This window comes from Antechinus flavipes, chromosome 4 (assembly GCF_016432865.1).
Source record: "Antechinus flavipes isolate AdamAnt ecotype Samford, QLD, Australia chromosome 4, AdamAnt_v2, whole genome shotgun sequence".
NCBI lineage: Eukaryota > Metazoa > Chordata > Mammalia > Dasyuromorphia > Dasyuridae > Antechinus > Antechinus flavipes.
In genome coordinates this window covers 383,609,254-383,625,950 of record NC_067401.1, presented here as the reverse complement: position 1 = coordinate 383,625,950, position 16,697 = coordinate 383,609,254, and the positions used below count along the sequence as shown (strand labels likewise).

Here is a 16,697-nt window from a genome sequence, read left to right as displayed (position 1 = left end):
TCTTTTGCTAATTTTATGAGCTTGGATAAATCATTTCAAATCACAGAATTTCAGGGACTTCAAAGGCCATTTTGTTCAAATAACATTTGAAAAACCGAACATGATCATGAATGGTCAATCAACTTATGCTTGAAAATCCCCAATGAAAGGAAACTTGTTACTTCCCAAGGCAGCTTATTTTACTTTTAGAAAGCTCTGTTACAAAAATGTTTTCCACCTTTCATCTCTGCAGCTTTCAATTATTACTTCTAAAATTCTGCCCTTTGAAAACAAACAGAATAAACTTAATTTCTCTTCCGTATGACAACCTTTCAAAATTTTAAACATAGCCATTCCCTCGGACTTCACTTTTCTGACTCAGTTTTCTCATTTGCAAAATGAAGAGATTGGATTAAATTGCTTTTAATGTATCTTTCAGTTATAAAATCTTAGTATCTGGGAAAAAACAAACATCATAGTTGACAAACAAAATCATAATAATGGATTATTAGCTTTGGAGGTCATCTGGATACCAATCCTCCCATTTGACAGCAGATTTTTTTCCCACCTCTCTGGAGAGAGGTTTGTTTTATTTTTAATGAAATGTTTCATTATTGGTTCCCTAAAACCTTAATTTTTTCAATTTATTCAGTTTTGTTTCCTTTCGATGGTTTCTCATTTACATTGTATATATTGTTCTGTTTCTGCTTATTTTGCTCAGAATTTATTCACATAATTCTTCACATGTTTTTCTGAATTCACTCATTATGTCTTACAATATCACAATATTTTATTACATGCATAGACAAACAGTTTGTTTAGCCATTCCCCAATTGATGGGCATTTACTTTGCATCCAGTTCTTGCTACCACAAAAGGTCTTGGTATGAATATTTTGGTAAACACTGGATCTTTGTTTCTGTCTTTGACCTCCTTGGGATATAAGCCCAGTTAGTAAGATCACTGGGTCAAAGAGTATGAATAGCAAAGTCACTTTTCTTGAAAAATTTGAAATTGTTTTCGAGAATAGTTGGAACAATTCACAACTCTACTAACAGTGTGCCTGGTTCCCCATAGCCTCTCCATCAGTGAATCTGTGAGTCATGGAAATTTTATAGGGCTGAAAGTGATCACTGAATTGGTACAGTGAATAGACCATTGCTCCTAGGGTTAGGAATCTAGCTTTAGACACTTCCTAGTGTCTTGACCCTTGACATGTCATTTAACTTTTGTCTGCCTCTGTGCCTTGGTTTCCTCAACTGTAAAATGGGGATGATAATAATAGCACCTACCTTCCAGGGTTATTGTGAGAATCAATTAGTAGATGCTTAATAAATGCTTAGTCCAAGAAGCACAAACACTTTTTGAATGACTTAGGGACAGAAGACCCATACTATCCTTGGCTTGGGTATGTTGCCATCTCACTGGGTATTGGTGAGGGCTAATTGTCTTTTCTTTCCATCAGCATCATTGAAGCTATTCTATTTTACTACTATATGGATAGGATTAAATAACTTCTATTTACCTTTACAATGAAAATTCTATAATTCTGTGACCAATATTAGTCCAATAGGACCAATTCTAGTCCAATAAGGGGAGCTAAGAGTTGATTAATACAATGAATACACCAAGTCACATCCTTAGGTGCAAATCGATGTAGTCTCAGGGTCTCCATCATTCTTGGCTTCCTTTCAATCTGACTTCAAAACTACTTATAGATTAATGTACCTGTAGATCAGTCAAATTACCTCTTGAAGAAAGAAGAGAAAACACTGGCTAAAGTGGAAATACATATTTGAGCTTTGAGATCCCCTCCTGGTTCTGCCCTTATAGGCTGCCAGAGGAAGGAAGAATTTTTTCTAAGAAGGAGGTGAACCCCAGAGAAAGGGCCAGGGAGGTCGGAAAAGTCAAGAAAATATTCTCCTTTAATTTTACCCCAAGGCAGGAAGTGCTCCTGCCAATGGTAGCTAGTTGATATATATATATATATATCAACATATATCATATATATATATATATGTATGTATGTATGTCAGTACTTTTTCACCCAGACCCATTTATCCCCCCATAACAAGAGAAGGATGGCAGAGCTGCCCCTATCCAGCCCCAAACACTTATGAGCCTGATCTGGATGGTTCCTATAATTTCAAAAGCATCACTTAAAAAAACTCTTAGCATTCCTGAAAAGCAAGGAAAAGGGAGGTAGGATGGGTAGAGAGAAATCTTGGAATTGATAAAAGGAGTTCCAGAGAAGCTAACCTTGCTTCTGCTTAGAATGCATAGCATATAAAGGGAAAGAAGCTGGGTATCTGGATTCACATTTCAGTATTTGTACTTTGAACTCTTTATATACATAGGTCAGTGAATTCTGACCCAACTTTCCCCACATCCAAATTACTATTTGAGCTCAGGTAAGCCATCTCGCCTCTCTAGACTTTACTTTCTTCGCTGTTAAATAGATACAGGATAGAATCAACTCAAGAATTCCACTCTTCTCCATTCTGCCCCGCAACATAGACTCCTCCCTTGTCTCCATTGAAAATCCTACTATGGAGCTCCAGTCCTGTCTGTTCAAAGATCTTTCTCTTTAGTTTACTGGTTACATTTCTAGATGATTTGCTTCATTTATCTCTTTCTAGTCATAATGTTCATAGATTTAGAGCTGAAAGTGAGACTGAGTCCAAATGCTTCATTTTAGGAATCAGAGGCCAAAGTCCTTTAGAAATAATTTTGTTCTCCCCCAAATCAATAAGCATTTCACTCAGTGATGAGTTTTAGAGAATGGACTAGTCGCTTGGGGAAATCTGGAATCAGGTTGGCCTCAGGGATGAGCAATGGATTGAAATGGGGACAATCCAGGGTTATTTGGGGGCTGGCTGGAGTTGTATGACTTTCTGCTTTGGACAGAAACTTTCCTCAAGGGTGTGCCAGCTGTTGCAGCTGGCTGTGTGTCGGCCATTTGAAGATGGCCACTTGGGCTTTGCAAATGTGACCCACATTCAGTCTGGCTGCCAGCCCTCTCCTGCCCGTGCCCCTCCTTCATTCCGCCTCTGCCTTTTTCTTCCCTTGCTTTAGTCTGCTTTTCTCCTAAATCCACTCTCTTGTGAGGATCTAGAGACTTCCTAATTGCTAGAGGAACTGTTGCTGCTTTCAAAATCACTCTGAGAATTTGGGTTTAGAACTGGAACAGCCTTTAGATATCACCTAGAGCAACTATCTCATTTTACCAATGAGGCAGCTGAGGTTCTGAAATGTCAAATGTTTTTCCCAGGGTCTCAGAGATAGTAAGTCTTAATTATAACTTGGAGAAGATGGGATTTAAAATTCAGATCTTCCTAATTCCCGCTCCTGTCACTGTGGAGAAGAGAGAAACTGGAAAAATCCCAGCTCTGGTGATTGTGAGGGTGATTCTGAGGAGCCATCCTTACCTAGCAGGTATGACCAGAGAGTGAGAAGATGGTATCAAATGCAGGATGCCTGATCTCTGATGAATTCCAATTCCTTAACCCTTTGCTCTGAGATGGGATTTTACAGTCTTTTGTTTCTCTACATGCTCCTGTACATTTGTACTAGTCCTTGCCCCGTTCTTGGGGTGCCTTCCCTTTTCTTTACCAGTTCAATCCAAACCCAATTTTTAAAAATTCCTACTATGAGCAAAGGCATGATGAAGATACATGAGATGCAAAGGTGATGAACTATTTGGGATTACAGAGTCTTAGATTTGGAAAAAACCTAAGAGACCAGATAGATAGATATCTATTAAGCTTTTACAAAGTGCCAAGTCTTAAGACTCTGCCTCCGAGGAACTTCTAACAGAGGTCCCACAAGACAAATCAGGCTTCCACAACTTTAAGAATGAATGTAGCTAACATTATATACCCCATCCCCACCTCACATACAGAACATGTTTATTGTGAATTCCTGCTGGTTCTTTTAAAAAAAGATTTTTTTCTTTTAAATAATTTGTTTCCTATTTTTATTGAATTCATTTTTATATATAGCATTTATTTCTCAATATGTCCCCCTTCCCATCCATCAAGACATCACTTGTAAAAGAAATTTTTTAAAAGATAGAAAAAACCAGTTTAGCAAAACTAACAACATGTCAGCCAGGCCATATCCTACAGAGTATTCTACATCTTCTTCAAATGGGGGTGAGAAGTAGTACATTATCTCAATTCTTTTCCAAGCTAGTCTTTATCCTTATAATCTATGGTATTTATTCTAATTTCCTTATGGCTTTCCTTATGGCTCTGTTATATTCCATTATATATATGTACTACCATTTGTTTAATTCTTAGTGATTTTTACCTTTTTAATGCATCCCCTTCTTTCTTTTTTCATTCACACCATCCTGGTTCAGGTCCTTATCACTTCTTACCTTGACTATTACAGAGCTATCGATGTAGTCTCAGGGTCTCCATCATTCTTGGCTTCCTCTCAATCTGACTTCAAAACTACTTATAGATTAATGTACTTGTAGATCAGTCATAATTATATCACTCATGCATAAAAATCTTCAATGGCTCCCCATTGCCAACTGAACAAAATTCAATTCCTTAATCTGGCATTCCATTTTTTTGGTTTTTTGGTTCTAGCTTACCTTTCTATAGCATTCTCCCACTAAATTTAGACTACTTCTAATTCCCCAAACACACCCTGAACTCTTCTATCTCCCAACCTTTGTTTTTTTATTTTAACCATTATTTTGGCCTAAAACATGGAGAGAGTACTGGATCGGGAGATGTGGTTTTTAGTTTCAGCTCAACTACTAAATATCATTGTGACTTTCAACAAATTCTACTTTATCCTTTTAGTCATTAGTGGCAATTCTATGTGCACTGGCTGCCTGTCTATATTATTCTTCCCTCCTCACTTCTCCCTCCTGGCTTTCTTCAAGACTGGGATCAAATCCCAATTTCTGCAGAAAGTTACTGATAGTTCTTCTCTCTACCCTCCCCCTCAGTACCTTCCCTCTGAGGTTACCTCCCATTTATAATATAGATAGCATGAATATACATAATTATTTGTATGTGATTTCTGTCTATAGAAATGCTGCCCAAGGAAGATGTGATATGAATAATTGCCCCTTGCTAGAAACATGTTTTCCTTATACTGAGATCCCTTAACATTTTTTAATGGCACTTGTCATATTTTACTTTGTATCCAAATTACTTATATTTGTGTTTTATGTTACTAATCCCTAACTCTTTGTGGGTGGGCCCTATGTCTTAGACATCTTTATATCCACATAAAACCTAATAATTTGCCAATGCTGGATAGGAGAGAAGAAGATACAGGAAACTCTATAATTCAGATCAACTTTTTTTCTATAACTTAGAGTTTTAGAAAATAAGTTTAAAGCAATAGTATTACACTCAAATAGAAAAAAGGGGGCAGGGTATCATCCACATAATGCCTGCTGGCTACATATTTGCTTCTTTTTAAATATAATCTATGTTTTATGTATATTGTATTGTATATATTGTATTTTGTATACATATGTATTAGTGTATTATTATATTTATGTGTATGTATGATATATTTATGTACATATGTATTTATCATATTTTAAAAAGTATTTTACAATTACATTTTAACCTGGGTCATGTTGTATTGTCCCAGTGTTGAACATATCTGGTGTTTGATACTTCTGGCTTGAAGACCAAAAGGTTAAGCTAATTCCTCAGGATCACATAGCCAGCATGTGTCAGAAGGCAGACTTGAACCCATCTCTTTCTGGCTCTAAAGCCAGTTGCCATTCACCTCACTATGTGGCGAGCACTTGATTCATATTTGTCGAATGAATTTGAATGCATAAAGGTGACTCATGCTAAGAATTGTAGTCACTACCTCTCATGACCCACTGCTGTCTCCCATACAACAAAAAGTTATGTCTTGGGTCCCTGAGCTGGGGTCTTCATCCCCAATCCCGGGAGCCTGGCTCAGCCTGGTACCTCTCTCTGCCTGGCCTCCACTTCGGTGCTGGAGAAGCACAGCCTAGCTTGTGTCATGGGTCAGACAACTCCTCCATTATGCATGAGGGGGACCCAGTGGTGAGGAAGGGAGGGATGGAGCAGGGTGAGAGAGGGAGGAGAGCTGAGAGGGAGGAAGGGAGGGGGAGAGTGGTTATTAATAAACAAGTGGTATTGTGTAGGGTTCCATTCACTGGAGTCTCAGAGGATGCGGTGGGCTTGAGATAATAATAATGCTCTGTTTACGCCAGTGAGGGCTGAGGAGGTTGGCTGGTAGTGGGGAGGAATCTTTAATTATTCTGACTCCTCACTGGGCAGGGCTGCAGCATTTGCTCTGTGGTCAGAGCTTAAGGGAAGAAGCATCAGATCTAAATATTTTGTTCTGAGATTGTCTCTTTGCTGGGATGGTAGGGGGCTCGAAAGAGTCCTAGTTTTTCACTTCTCCCCCCACCTTCCTCTCTGCTTCTCCATGGAGGACACTCTGGAGTGGGACAAAGGAGACTGAGAAGATCCGAAAGTACAGGAGCATGCTACCTGCAGAGAGTAGGTAGGATGGGAAATCTTTCATCCTATACCCTAATATATATATATACACAATGGCTTCTCATGGCTTTGCCCTTTCCTCCAAGTCTCCATTAGTGAATTAAGAGATCTGGGAAGAAAGGAAGGCAAACCAGAGGGTGCTGTGTGAGGGTTGGCTGTGTGTGTGTGTGTGTGTGTGTGTGTGTGTGTGTGTGTGTGTGTCCACTTGTTTGACTTTACCTAGCCCATGGAACTGAACTGTTTTATATCGAGGGACTTGTATAACAACAAGAAGGGCTAGGGTTAATCTGTACTTTGTTCTCATTCTCCCAACCCTTCATATCATTTCCCTAGTGCTGTAAATATTGTTCAGACTTAAATCCAGAGAGACTTGGGTCTGATTCAGTTACGTTTCTTTGGCCTGGGAGTGTGGAAGGGGTTCCTTTTTTCTCTCTCTGCCTGCCCTTACTGCTATGACCCTCCTGGCTTTCTGTGGTTTTCTTATTGAGGAGCCATTTGAAATGTCTCAGCTAGAAGCTCCCGTCTCTTGGGTGATACTTTGATTTGGATATCTTGTTTGTCTTCCATGCAAGGATCCTGCATCAAATCTCTCCTTTGAATAATCTCTGTCTCATTATCCCTGTTGAAATAGAGGCTGGCTTAGGTTAGGGGCAGAGTTTAGGCAGGATAACACAGCTGGAACTGTGGGTGAGAGGGAAAGTTGGGATGGATGAAGGTGGAATGGTGAGAGAAGAACATGCTAATTCATGCCCCTTGGAGCTTTATTATTTGAGTGATAGAGAGTTTTGTTCACAAGGAGTAATTCTCACATTTAGAGGAATATGGAAGATAAGATAACAGAATGGGATGATGGATAGAAGGATTTTGAGGGGCAATTTATTTCGTTCTTCCTTTTTTGAATAGGAAGAAGGAAGGGGAAAATCTTCTAGGGACACACATGACAGGGCCTTGGGTGGAGAGAAAAAAATCTTTTTCAGTATGATGAGTTCTGAAGAGGGATAGTGGTTCAATTGAGAAACATTTACTATCTACTATGTGCCAGTCTGTATTCTAGCATAGTGGAAATGCAGAAACAAAAAGCCCTCAAAGTAGTTTATTTTCTATAGGAGGAAAAATTTTGTCCATATATATGGATGAGATAATTTTGGAGCTGAGGAGAGGCTTCATGTAGAGGATAGCATTTGAGCTAGGTTTTTGAAGGAAAATGATTTTGAGTGTGGTAGAGAGAAAGTCCAACAGGGGATAACTTAAGGCAAGGGCATGGGCATGAGGAGGAGTGACGAAATGAAATCCTTGCCCTAATAGACTTGTTGGAATTCTCTCACCCAGTGCTGAAAGGGAAAAGTGAGGCAGCAGATCAGAAAACCTCCCAGAAAGACTAGATCACCTCTGTGCTAATTGCTTTGACACATTAATATGGATATTTTTTGTGTATTTGGAAGTTTAGGAGAAGTTAGGAAATCTTCCCTTTACCTGGGAGGTAGTCCCAAATGAATAAGAGTTGGCTATGGCATAGATGTAGAATACAGGTTAGACTGTGCCTCTTTGTACAATCCTGCTAAGAAATGAGCAGACAGACTAAGGGATCTCTTAGTTCTGTACATAACTCTAGTTGATGTTTGGAAGCTCCATTATGGGATACCAATTCTGAGCTGAATTTAAGAGAACTACATATATGCTTTCCTTCACCTCTATCCACCACATCTAGAGTGAAGGTCCCAGGAAGGAAAGGTCCTCCTAGAAATTCTTTCTCAGATTGTCCTTTTGAATGTTTCTTTCTATACCAGTGAATAACATCTTGTCATAATTGAGATATTTGGGGTGTGTCTAATTTAAGGAAGAAATGTTAAGGTGTTCTTATTCTTGAAATGTTGGGCCTAGGCCAGAGATACCTTCCCTCAAATCAAGAAGAACAATTCATTCCAACCAATATTTCACAGAATCATAGAATCTGAGATTTGGATGGGACCTCACCAATCATACATAAGATTATATCTAGGTTTTAAATCTAGGTAATTGGGAGGATAGTGGTGCCCTTGACATTAATAGGGAACTTAGGAAAAGAGAAAGGTCTTGGGGAAAAGATAATGAGTTCCGTTTTGGACATATTGAATGTCCAGCTGTGAAAAGTCTTGTAAAGTATGTGTGTGTATATATATATATACTAAAGGAGGAGAAAACCAGGATTTCCAAAATAACTGTTGAGTCCTTTTCAAGGATTTCTAGAAGAAGTCTGCCCCAAAGCAATGGCAGTGATAATAGAAGAGGAAACAAGCAATGTGAATAATGGAGGAGGTAGAATTGACCAGATTTGGTAAATGATAGGATATTAGAATTAAGAGAAATGGGAAAATTGAAGACAAAACCAAGGTGTTGAAGGTGTTAATGATAAAGGTTAATGAAGTAAAATCAGAAGGAGAAATAACTTTAGGGGAGAAATAGAAACAAGTTGGTTTGGATCACATTAAGTATGAGGCAGACATATTCTAGTGGAGGTATCCTGAGGCCATTGGATATGTGAGCTTGGAAGAGAGAATAGAACTCCAGAGGACATCATCTCCAGAGAGGTGATATTTGAAACCAGGTAGTAGACGAAATTGTCAAAGGAGAGAATTGAGAGAAGAGGTCCTGGATCAGACCCTCAGAGTCACCTACTTTTGAGGAACTGAGGGAAAACAAAAAGGTAATGAAAGAGTCAGAAAAAGTCCAGTGAAAAATGTAGGAGAGTTGGGTGATGGGAGTTGAGATGTCTCTGAAGAGATAATGAGTGATCTTCTCCCTTGGACCTTTCATGAAACTTTGTTTAGCATCTCCTAAATGTACCTCCACTAAACCAATATTCCAGTGGATATGCAGTCTCACCAATGTGGATGTTCACTCCAGTAATGCAAATCATAACCCATTCATGACTTCCCATCCTGTGGGACCCATGATGATGATGATGATGATGATGATGATGATAATCCTACCTAATATGTGCATAGCACTTCAAGATCTGGCAAGTGCTTTATACATATTATCTAGCTTAAGCCTTGTGATAATTCTGTGAAATAGGTGTTATTGTCCATATTTTGCTTATAAGAACTTAAAGACCACATGCCTTGTCCAGGGCAATGCAGGACTCAATGAAGGACTCAAACTTCTTGCCTCCAACAAGGACTATGGTCTGTCCTTACATATGTTCACCAAAGGCATCACAATTAGTGCATATAATTTTTAAAATATTTATATGTGGCCTTATCCTCTTATTAAATTGTTTATTTTATGAGTTTTACCTAAACTTTATAAACCATAATTTTATATAAATCTCTTAACATAGTATTTAATAAATATTTATTGAACTCGACCAATCTATCAATCAACATTTATTAAGTGACTGCTCTATTCCAGGCACTGTGCTAAGCACTGGGGATATAAAGAGACAAAAGACAGTCCCTGTCCTCAAGGAGTTTACAGTCTAATTGGGGAGATAATGTGCAAACCAATATACACCAAGCAAGCCATATACAGGAAAAAAAAAGGAAATTATTAAGATTAAAGATAGTAGAATTAAGAGAGAAGAAAACAACTTCCTACAGAAGGTAGTATCTCAGCTTGACCAGACTTGATTCTCAATGATACCATCCCTGTTTATTGAATTCAGTTGAAGCTAAGGGAGGAGAGAGTCTTCAGAAATAGGAGATGGTTAGAACAAGGACTGGGAAAAGGCCACTGATTTTGGCAGTTATATTCTCGGTGACCTTTGAAAGAGAAGTTTCAGAAAAGTGATGGGGATGGAAGCCAGATTGCCATGGGGTGGAAAGTGAGTGGGTAGTGAAGAACTATTGGCAATGATTTTTAAAAAGAAGTTAGAAAATGAAGAGGAAGAGAGAGATGTGGCAGGAGTTAGGTGGAGCAGAAGGGTCAAAGGGAGGACTTTTTTTATTTTTTAAGGATTGTAAAGAACTGACCATGGTAGTAGGGGAGTAGGTAGGGCCCACCAGAAGAAAAGCATGAAGGAGTGTGATCAGGTCCTGAAGGTCACAGTAGGATATGAAATCAAGGATATAAGTTTCAGGCTTATCTTAAACAAGGAGAGATATTTCTTCTGTGCCAGAAGAGAGCAGGTTGCTGACACTGGAGAGTCATGAGTTGATGAGGAGGGCAATGCCATAAAAAATGATGAGCAGATTGATTTCAGAAAAGCTTGGAAAGACTTACATGGACGATGCTAAGTGAAGCAAGCAGAACCAGGAGAATATTTTACACAGTAACAGCAACATTGTATGATGATAAACTTTGATAGAGTTACCTCTTCTCAGCAATACTGGGATCCAAGATAATTCCAGTAGACTTGGGATGGAAAATGCTATCTATATCAAGAAAGAGAACTACAGAGTCCAAATGTAGATCAAAGGATAGTATTTGCACTTTTTTTCTCCCTGTTTTTTCTTTCTTATGGTTTTTCTGTTTTGCTTTGCTTTTTATTTCACAACATAACTGATTTGGAAATATGTTTAAAATGATTGCACATGTATAACTTATATCAGATTGTCTTGGGGAACAGGGAAGGAAAGAAGGGAGGGAGCAACAAAAATGGAACTCAAAATCATAAAAATGAATGTTGAGAACTACTTTTTATGTGTAATTTTAAAAAATACTATTAAGTAAAAAAAGAGAGAGAAAATATTTTCTTGGGGAACCCATCTCTCACCTTGAGCCACAGTACTGACTAATACAGGGGATGATGAGATTATTCTCAGAACCATAGCTCCCTTCTTGGCCCCTTGGCTTCTCACAGATGCTGCAGATTCACTGATTTTGATCTTGCTTCCGCCCTATCCAACATGGTGACTATTTTGGGAAGTGCCAGCAAGCTCCTCAGAGCACCTTTCACTGTGATCTATTTGCAGAAACTCTCTTTAACCTGAGAGACACATTGGCCAAATAGTTCCTTCTCCCAGAGAGCCTGCTCAGAAGGAGTGAGCCTGCATTCTGTTAAATGTTCCTTGGGTCTCTCTTCTCTCTGTGTGCCTTGGTGAAAGACTCCCAGAGTTGTGAAAGTAGAAAGCTTTAGAGAGCGACATTCAGACTGCTTTACCCTCAGCTGCCCTGCTGCCAGGGGAATTGGCAAGATGACCTGTCCCCATTGAGGCCAGAGCAAAATGAATGCTGACTGCAGCAGAAAGGATTTAGGTCAGACTTCAGGAAGTACTTCCTGGCAGTGAGGTTGACCTTGAATTCTGTAATAACAAGAGGAATACAGAAATTGATGATTTTTTGATGATCCCTCTCACCTTTGCATTCTGGGATTCAGAAGCTTGTCTTTCTAGCACCCTAAAGGAGTATCCTGCTCTAGGAGTCTAGGCAGCAGAAAGCACTTTGTATACCAAATAGAGGCAGAATCCTGGTCACTGGCTAGGGAATTAAGGAAGGATGATTCTACAGAGAAGTCTCTGCCCTTTGAGAAGGTTTCAACTCATTCAAGCCTCCTTCTTCCCACTTTTGTGGTTGTCTATGAAAAAACACCACAGGGAATATTGATACAATTCTGGTTTTTAATGTACCCCCCATTAGTGCCTCAAAGCTCAGCCTGGCATTGTTAACACAGCAGGAGGCGCTTCCTGCCAGGCAGGCCACAGAGCATGGCTCCCCGTGCTAGAAATCTGGCAGGGAGCCTAATGGGAGTTATCTTCCCCGCATTCCCTTCCCCTCCTATTTGGTGTCCCTGGGCTCTGTGTCTGGCTGGGAGCTTTGCCGGGTGTGGGTTGCTAGAGCTAACGTGTGGAAGGGGTCCCATTTCCTAGGGAATAGGATCAACCTGCCCATTAGAGGGATGTTCCTCTTTTTAAAAGGAATGTCTCTGAAAGGCTGGTGGAATCTTGTAGCCTTTACTTGTGTTCTGAGGGATGGCCTGGAGGGACGTGGAACTGCACAGAATCTCACATTTGGAAGAGCCCTTCAGAGTGTCCATATCATATCTGAAAAGGAAGCTTCTCGACATCTTACCCCAACATGGTTGTACCCTCTGCTTGAAAGGGGGAACCCACAGCTTCCACTAGTAAATTGACAATTGGATTTCCAGCCCTCCAAAGGCATGCATGACACAGTTAACTTTAAGCTGAATTATCCAGCTTTTTTTCTCCAGCATTTTCTGAGCTCTAAACAATCAACAAGACAGTAAATCAAGCCCTGATATATAATGTTGGTTGATTTTCAAAGTGTAAATGTTCACACTGTAAATTTACAAGGGAGCTAAATTTGAAAAGGCTCTAACAGATCCCTGAAGGCATCTCATTCCATTTTGGGTTAGTTCTAATGGTTAGGAAGTTTTCTCTTTTATCAAGACTGTACTTGCCTCTTAGTAAAACTTCTCTTGTTTCCTCGTAAGAAGGTCTCAGCCCACCTCTCCTCAATCTTGGAATGTTTGAGGATGCAAGGAAATGTTGCTTCTGTAGGGAAAAGTTTTGCTTGTGAAAGGCATATCCAGCTGACTGTTCTTTGCTTTTGATGGGTGGATCTTGCTGTCTCCAGTGCACCCACAGGGAATAAGGAGAAAGATTTGTCTGTCAGAGAAGGTGCTCAGACTTTCTCTTGTCTTTCTTAGTTTCTCCAGTGGTGCTGGTTCCCTCTACCAGTCACTCTTATCTGACACATGCAGATGATTCAGGAACATGATTGAACCTTATTCGATAAAGTGTAAAGGAGACCAGGGGCACAAACTATATACAGCTGATATATCTTCCTGAACATAGCAAACACCTCATACTACTTCTTGCTACTTCCCATTATTATTCTGTAAGTCTGTTGGTCCCTTCTCTAAAGGCCTCTTTGGAAGTAACTCCTTTCACCATAATTCTTTCCATCTACCCTCTTACAATCTCAGACCCCTGGCTTTGATGGGATAGGTTCTTCTTTTGTTTTGTGGGCTCTTGATCTATCCCCTTTGGTTTCTGATTAAAATTCTACTGATTCTATGGCTGCAACCCTCATCAACTCAGCTGGTAGCTAGTTCTTAGCTTTTGGTCCTTCTGGCCTAAATATTCTGCTGTTGTTTCTCTGGACCACCCCTTTTTCAACAACCATTCTCTCTCTGCCTCTTTATACACAATCTGCTTCTATGCCCCCTCTCCACTCCCTCTTACTGAGCTAAGGGTCAGCTCCTTCCCTCAATATGATCATCATCTCCATTTACACTATTCTCATTCAACAGACGTTGTTGGATTCAAAGGCAATTTTTGGCTGCCTTCTTCACATTAAGCATTTGCAAATCCTTGAGACCCAACACCTGCATTTTCCTAGATAGGAACCTGGCTCTTCTTTTGTGGGTTGACTGAAAGTAATATCACTGCCAAGTTCATAATCACTTTTTGAGGGAAAAGAATGCTATTCTGTGATGACATTTAGGTTTGTTTCTGACCTCTGGAAGAAACTAAAGGATAGAAAAAGTGAAAACATATATATTCCTATATGTGTATACATACATACATATATAATATCTTCTACATTATATATTTATAAAATATATTTTATATATGTATTATTCACACATGATTACATATGTATATATGTCTATACATGTGTATATATATGTATGTACATATGGATGTATATATATTTAACTTTCAATTTCTCAATGTGAATTTTCAGATATGTAAAATATTCTAGCTGTAGGTAGCTGGTATATTAGTAATAATAGTTAAAATATGCAAAGCTTTTTACATATATTATCTCATTTGTTTCTCACAATATCCTATGAGGTAATAATAATGTTAACAGAAAGCATTTATATAGCATTTTGAATTTTGCAAATTGCTTAATAAATTTCATTTTATCTTCACAACAAATGTGGGAGATAGCTGTTCTTTGTATGGGGTGTGTGTGTGTGTGTGTGTGTGTGTGTGTGTGTGTGTGTATGTGTGTGTGTGGTGTGTTAGAGAGAAGATATACTGTCATTTTAATACCTAAATGAATCTAGGCTTTGAAAAGTGAGGGTGCTTTCTTTTTCCTTCCTTTGGGAATAAAGCCTGGGAAAAAGCCATCCCTATTACAAGTTAAACAGTTCATTCTCTTCTCTAGGAAAAGCATACCAACTAGAATAAGTGTTCTTAACCTTGGGTGCAGAGAGCCCCAGAGAGTCATGGATAATATTTAGGTAACTTGAACCTAGATAGAAAAAGAAAATTTACATCTTTCTTTTTACTATCTTTGGTTTCCTTTGTAATCCTTTGTCTCTTGTTTTCAGCATTTAGAAGCACTATTGTGAAAAGGGGTCCAGAGACCTTACCAGACTGCCCGTGGGGCCTGTGACCTCAGGTTAAGAGCTTGCAGTCCCAGCCTGCACAGGCTACCCTGCTCCCTTCCTAGCTTTCTCTTCTTACAACAGCTTAGACACACACACACTCCCCAGCCCTGAAGGCTCCCCTGCTGTGGGTCCTTTGTAGGGGGACTTATGGTAAATGACATTGTAATGTGTCTTACAACCCACCTCAACCAATAGCAGGTGGTATCCGCCCCACTCACACACACCCCAAATCCTCCAAATGTGACAGGATGTTATTAACTGCGATTGGAAGGGAGCATTCAGAGGGATACGTATTGAACTGGTTTCCACCAACCTGAGAAGGGGAACCCCTGGTGGGCCTTTGTTTGCTGTTCTGAAGGTGGTGGGGAGAGGTGGGGGAAGGCTCACGTGGTATACCTCTCTTGGGCTAAGTTCAGAATTATGCTCCAAAGGAAATTCAGAAGTCTTGAATCCTCATTTTGCTCTCAGTTCTTAGGAAGGACAGCTAGATAGTGAAGTGGATAAAATATCAGGCTTAGAATCAGGGAAGTGACTTAATACTGTTTGCCTCAGTTTCCTCATCTGTAAAATGATCTGTTAAAGGAAACAGTGAATCTCTTGTTGTCTGTATCTCTGCCAAAAAAATCCCAAATTGGGTCAAAAAGAGTTGAAAAGACTCAACTGGACAACAGCATACAATTGGCCTAGACTTCAGAAGTTCCTGTCTCAATTTCTGAGTCCTATCTCATCACTTAAAGACACAGTCATTGCATCAAAAGGGAGATCCACACCAAGCCATGCTTAGCATCCTGAAACTGTGTAATATAATAGAATGCCTTCTAGATTTAAAAATCACAAGATCAGGATTCAAATCCCAGCTTAGTCACCTATGTGATGTTGGACAAATAATTTTTCCTCTCTGTAGCTTACGGCACTACAATGGAAAGAGTGATGGGAATGGAATCAGTAGACGGGGCTTTAAATCATCATTCTTGAACCTTTAGTTTTCTCATCTGTAAAATGAGATTATATATTAAGTAACCTTTAAGAGCCTGTTCAAATATTAAATCTATGAGTCTTTGTGACATTCTCCTGATTTCCTGCAATCACTCATGAATGGCTTTGGGCACTGGGTTTTCAGCATCAATGAACCTCTGTCCTTACCAAAGCTGATGTAATGCTTTCATATGCAGGAGGCAAGGTTTGAAAATTACACCTGTCAGCTGGTGGCTTGGAGCCTTTGTCATAGTCATTGTTTTACAAAATCAGACTCTATACATTTATGCATGCAAATATAAATATATAACATTATGAATGAAAATAAATATATAATATGTAAATACATATATAAAATCTCTTTCATTTAGGAAAAGGCTTGTGAAAAAAAAGTTTTTGTAATGTCTTCTAGTTGGCTGCCCACCTTGCTTTTTCCTAGACCAGGCTTGGCTCTCCTCCTCTGGGTCCCATTCTTTGTAGTCACTTCTGGGTTTCTGGCTTCTAGGAGAATTTGAGGGATAAAGAATTCAGAGGTGTCAATGGAATTTTGAGGGAGAGGGAAAAAAGAGAGAGGTGTTTTGCCATTGAGAAAGGATATAAAGATTGTAGACACAGTTACTCTTTGGTATGAGAAATGTATGAGGTATTTTTGAGAGGGAAACCCTATTTATTTTCAAAGGTAGAGGCAAGTGGAACAAGAAGGTGACCTTCTTTTTTTAATCTTTTCAACAAATTTCCTCCCTTCCATCCCTTTATTTCCCAGCATGAAGGCCAGAGATATTTTCATCAGGACCAATGTATCCTGGACTGGGGAGAGTTAAGTTCTAAGACCCATATCTCTTTAACCTGTCTTGGGGAGAACACAGTGAATTGGGACTGAGGAAGCAAACTGGATTTAGAAGAGTGACTCACCCAGGCTGCATAGATTAAGGAGGCTGACAG

The 16,697-nt window shown here is 39.3% G+C and overlaps 1 protein-coding gene across 7 annotated transcripts in view; it reads left to right on the top strand.

Moving 5' to 3' along the window:
• Nucleotides 1-16,697, top strand: part of NFASC (neurofascin) — a 252,192-nt gene that overhangs the window by 50,249 nt on the left and 185,246 nt on the right. Inside the window, exon 1 of one of the 7 annotated variants that reach the window (XM_051998550.1) lies at nucleotides 6,342-6,500. The exons of the other annotated variants lie outside the window; for them this stretch is intronic. Within the exon in view, the coding sequence (XP_051854510.1) occupies nucleotides 6,481-6,500 (20 nt within the window). The 5' untranslated portion in view covers nucleotides 6,342-6,480. Of the gene's footprint in view, nucleotides 1-6,341; nucleotides 6,501-16,697 lie in introns of those variants that run through there. 7 annotated transcript variants of the gene reach the window in all.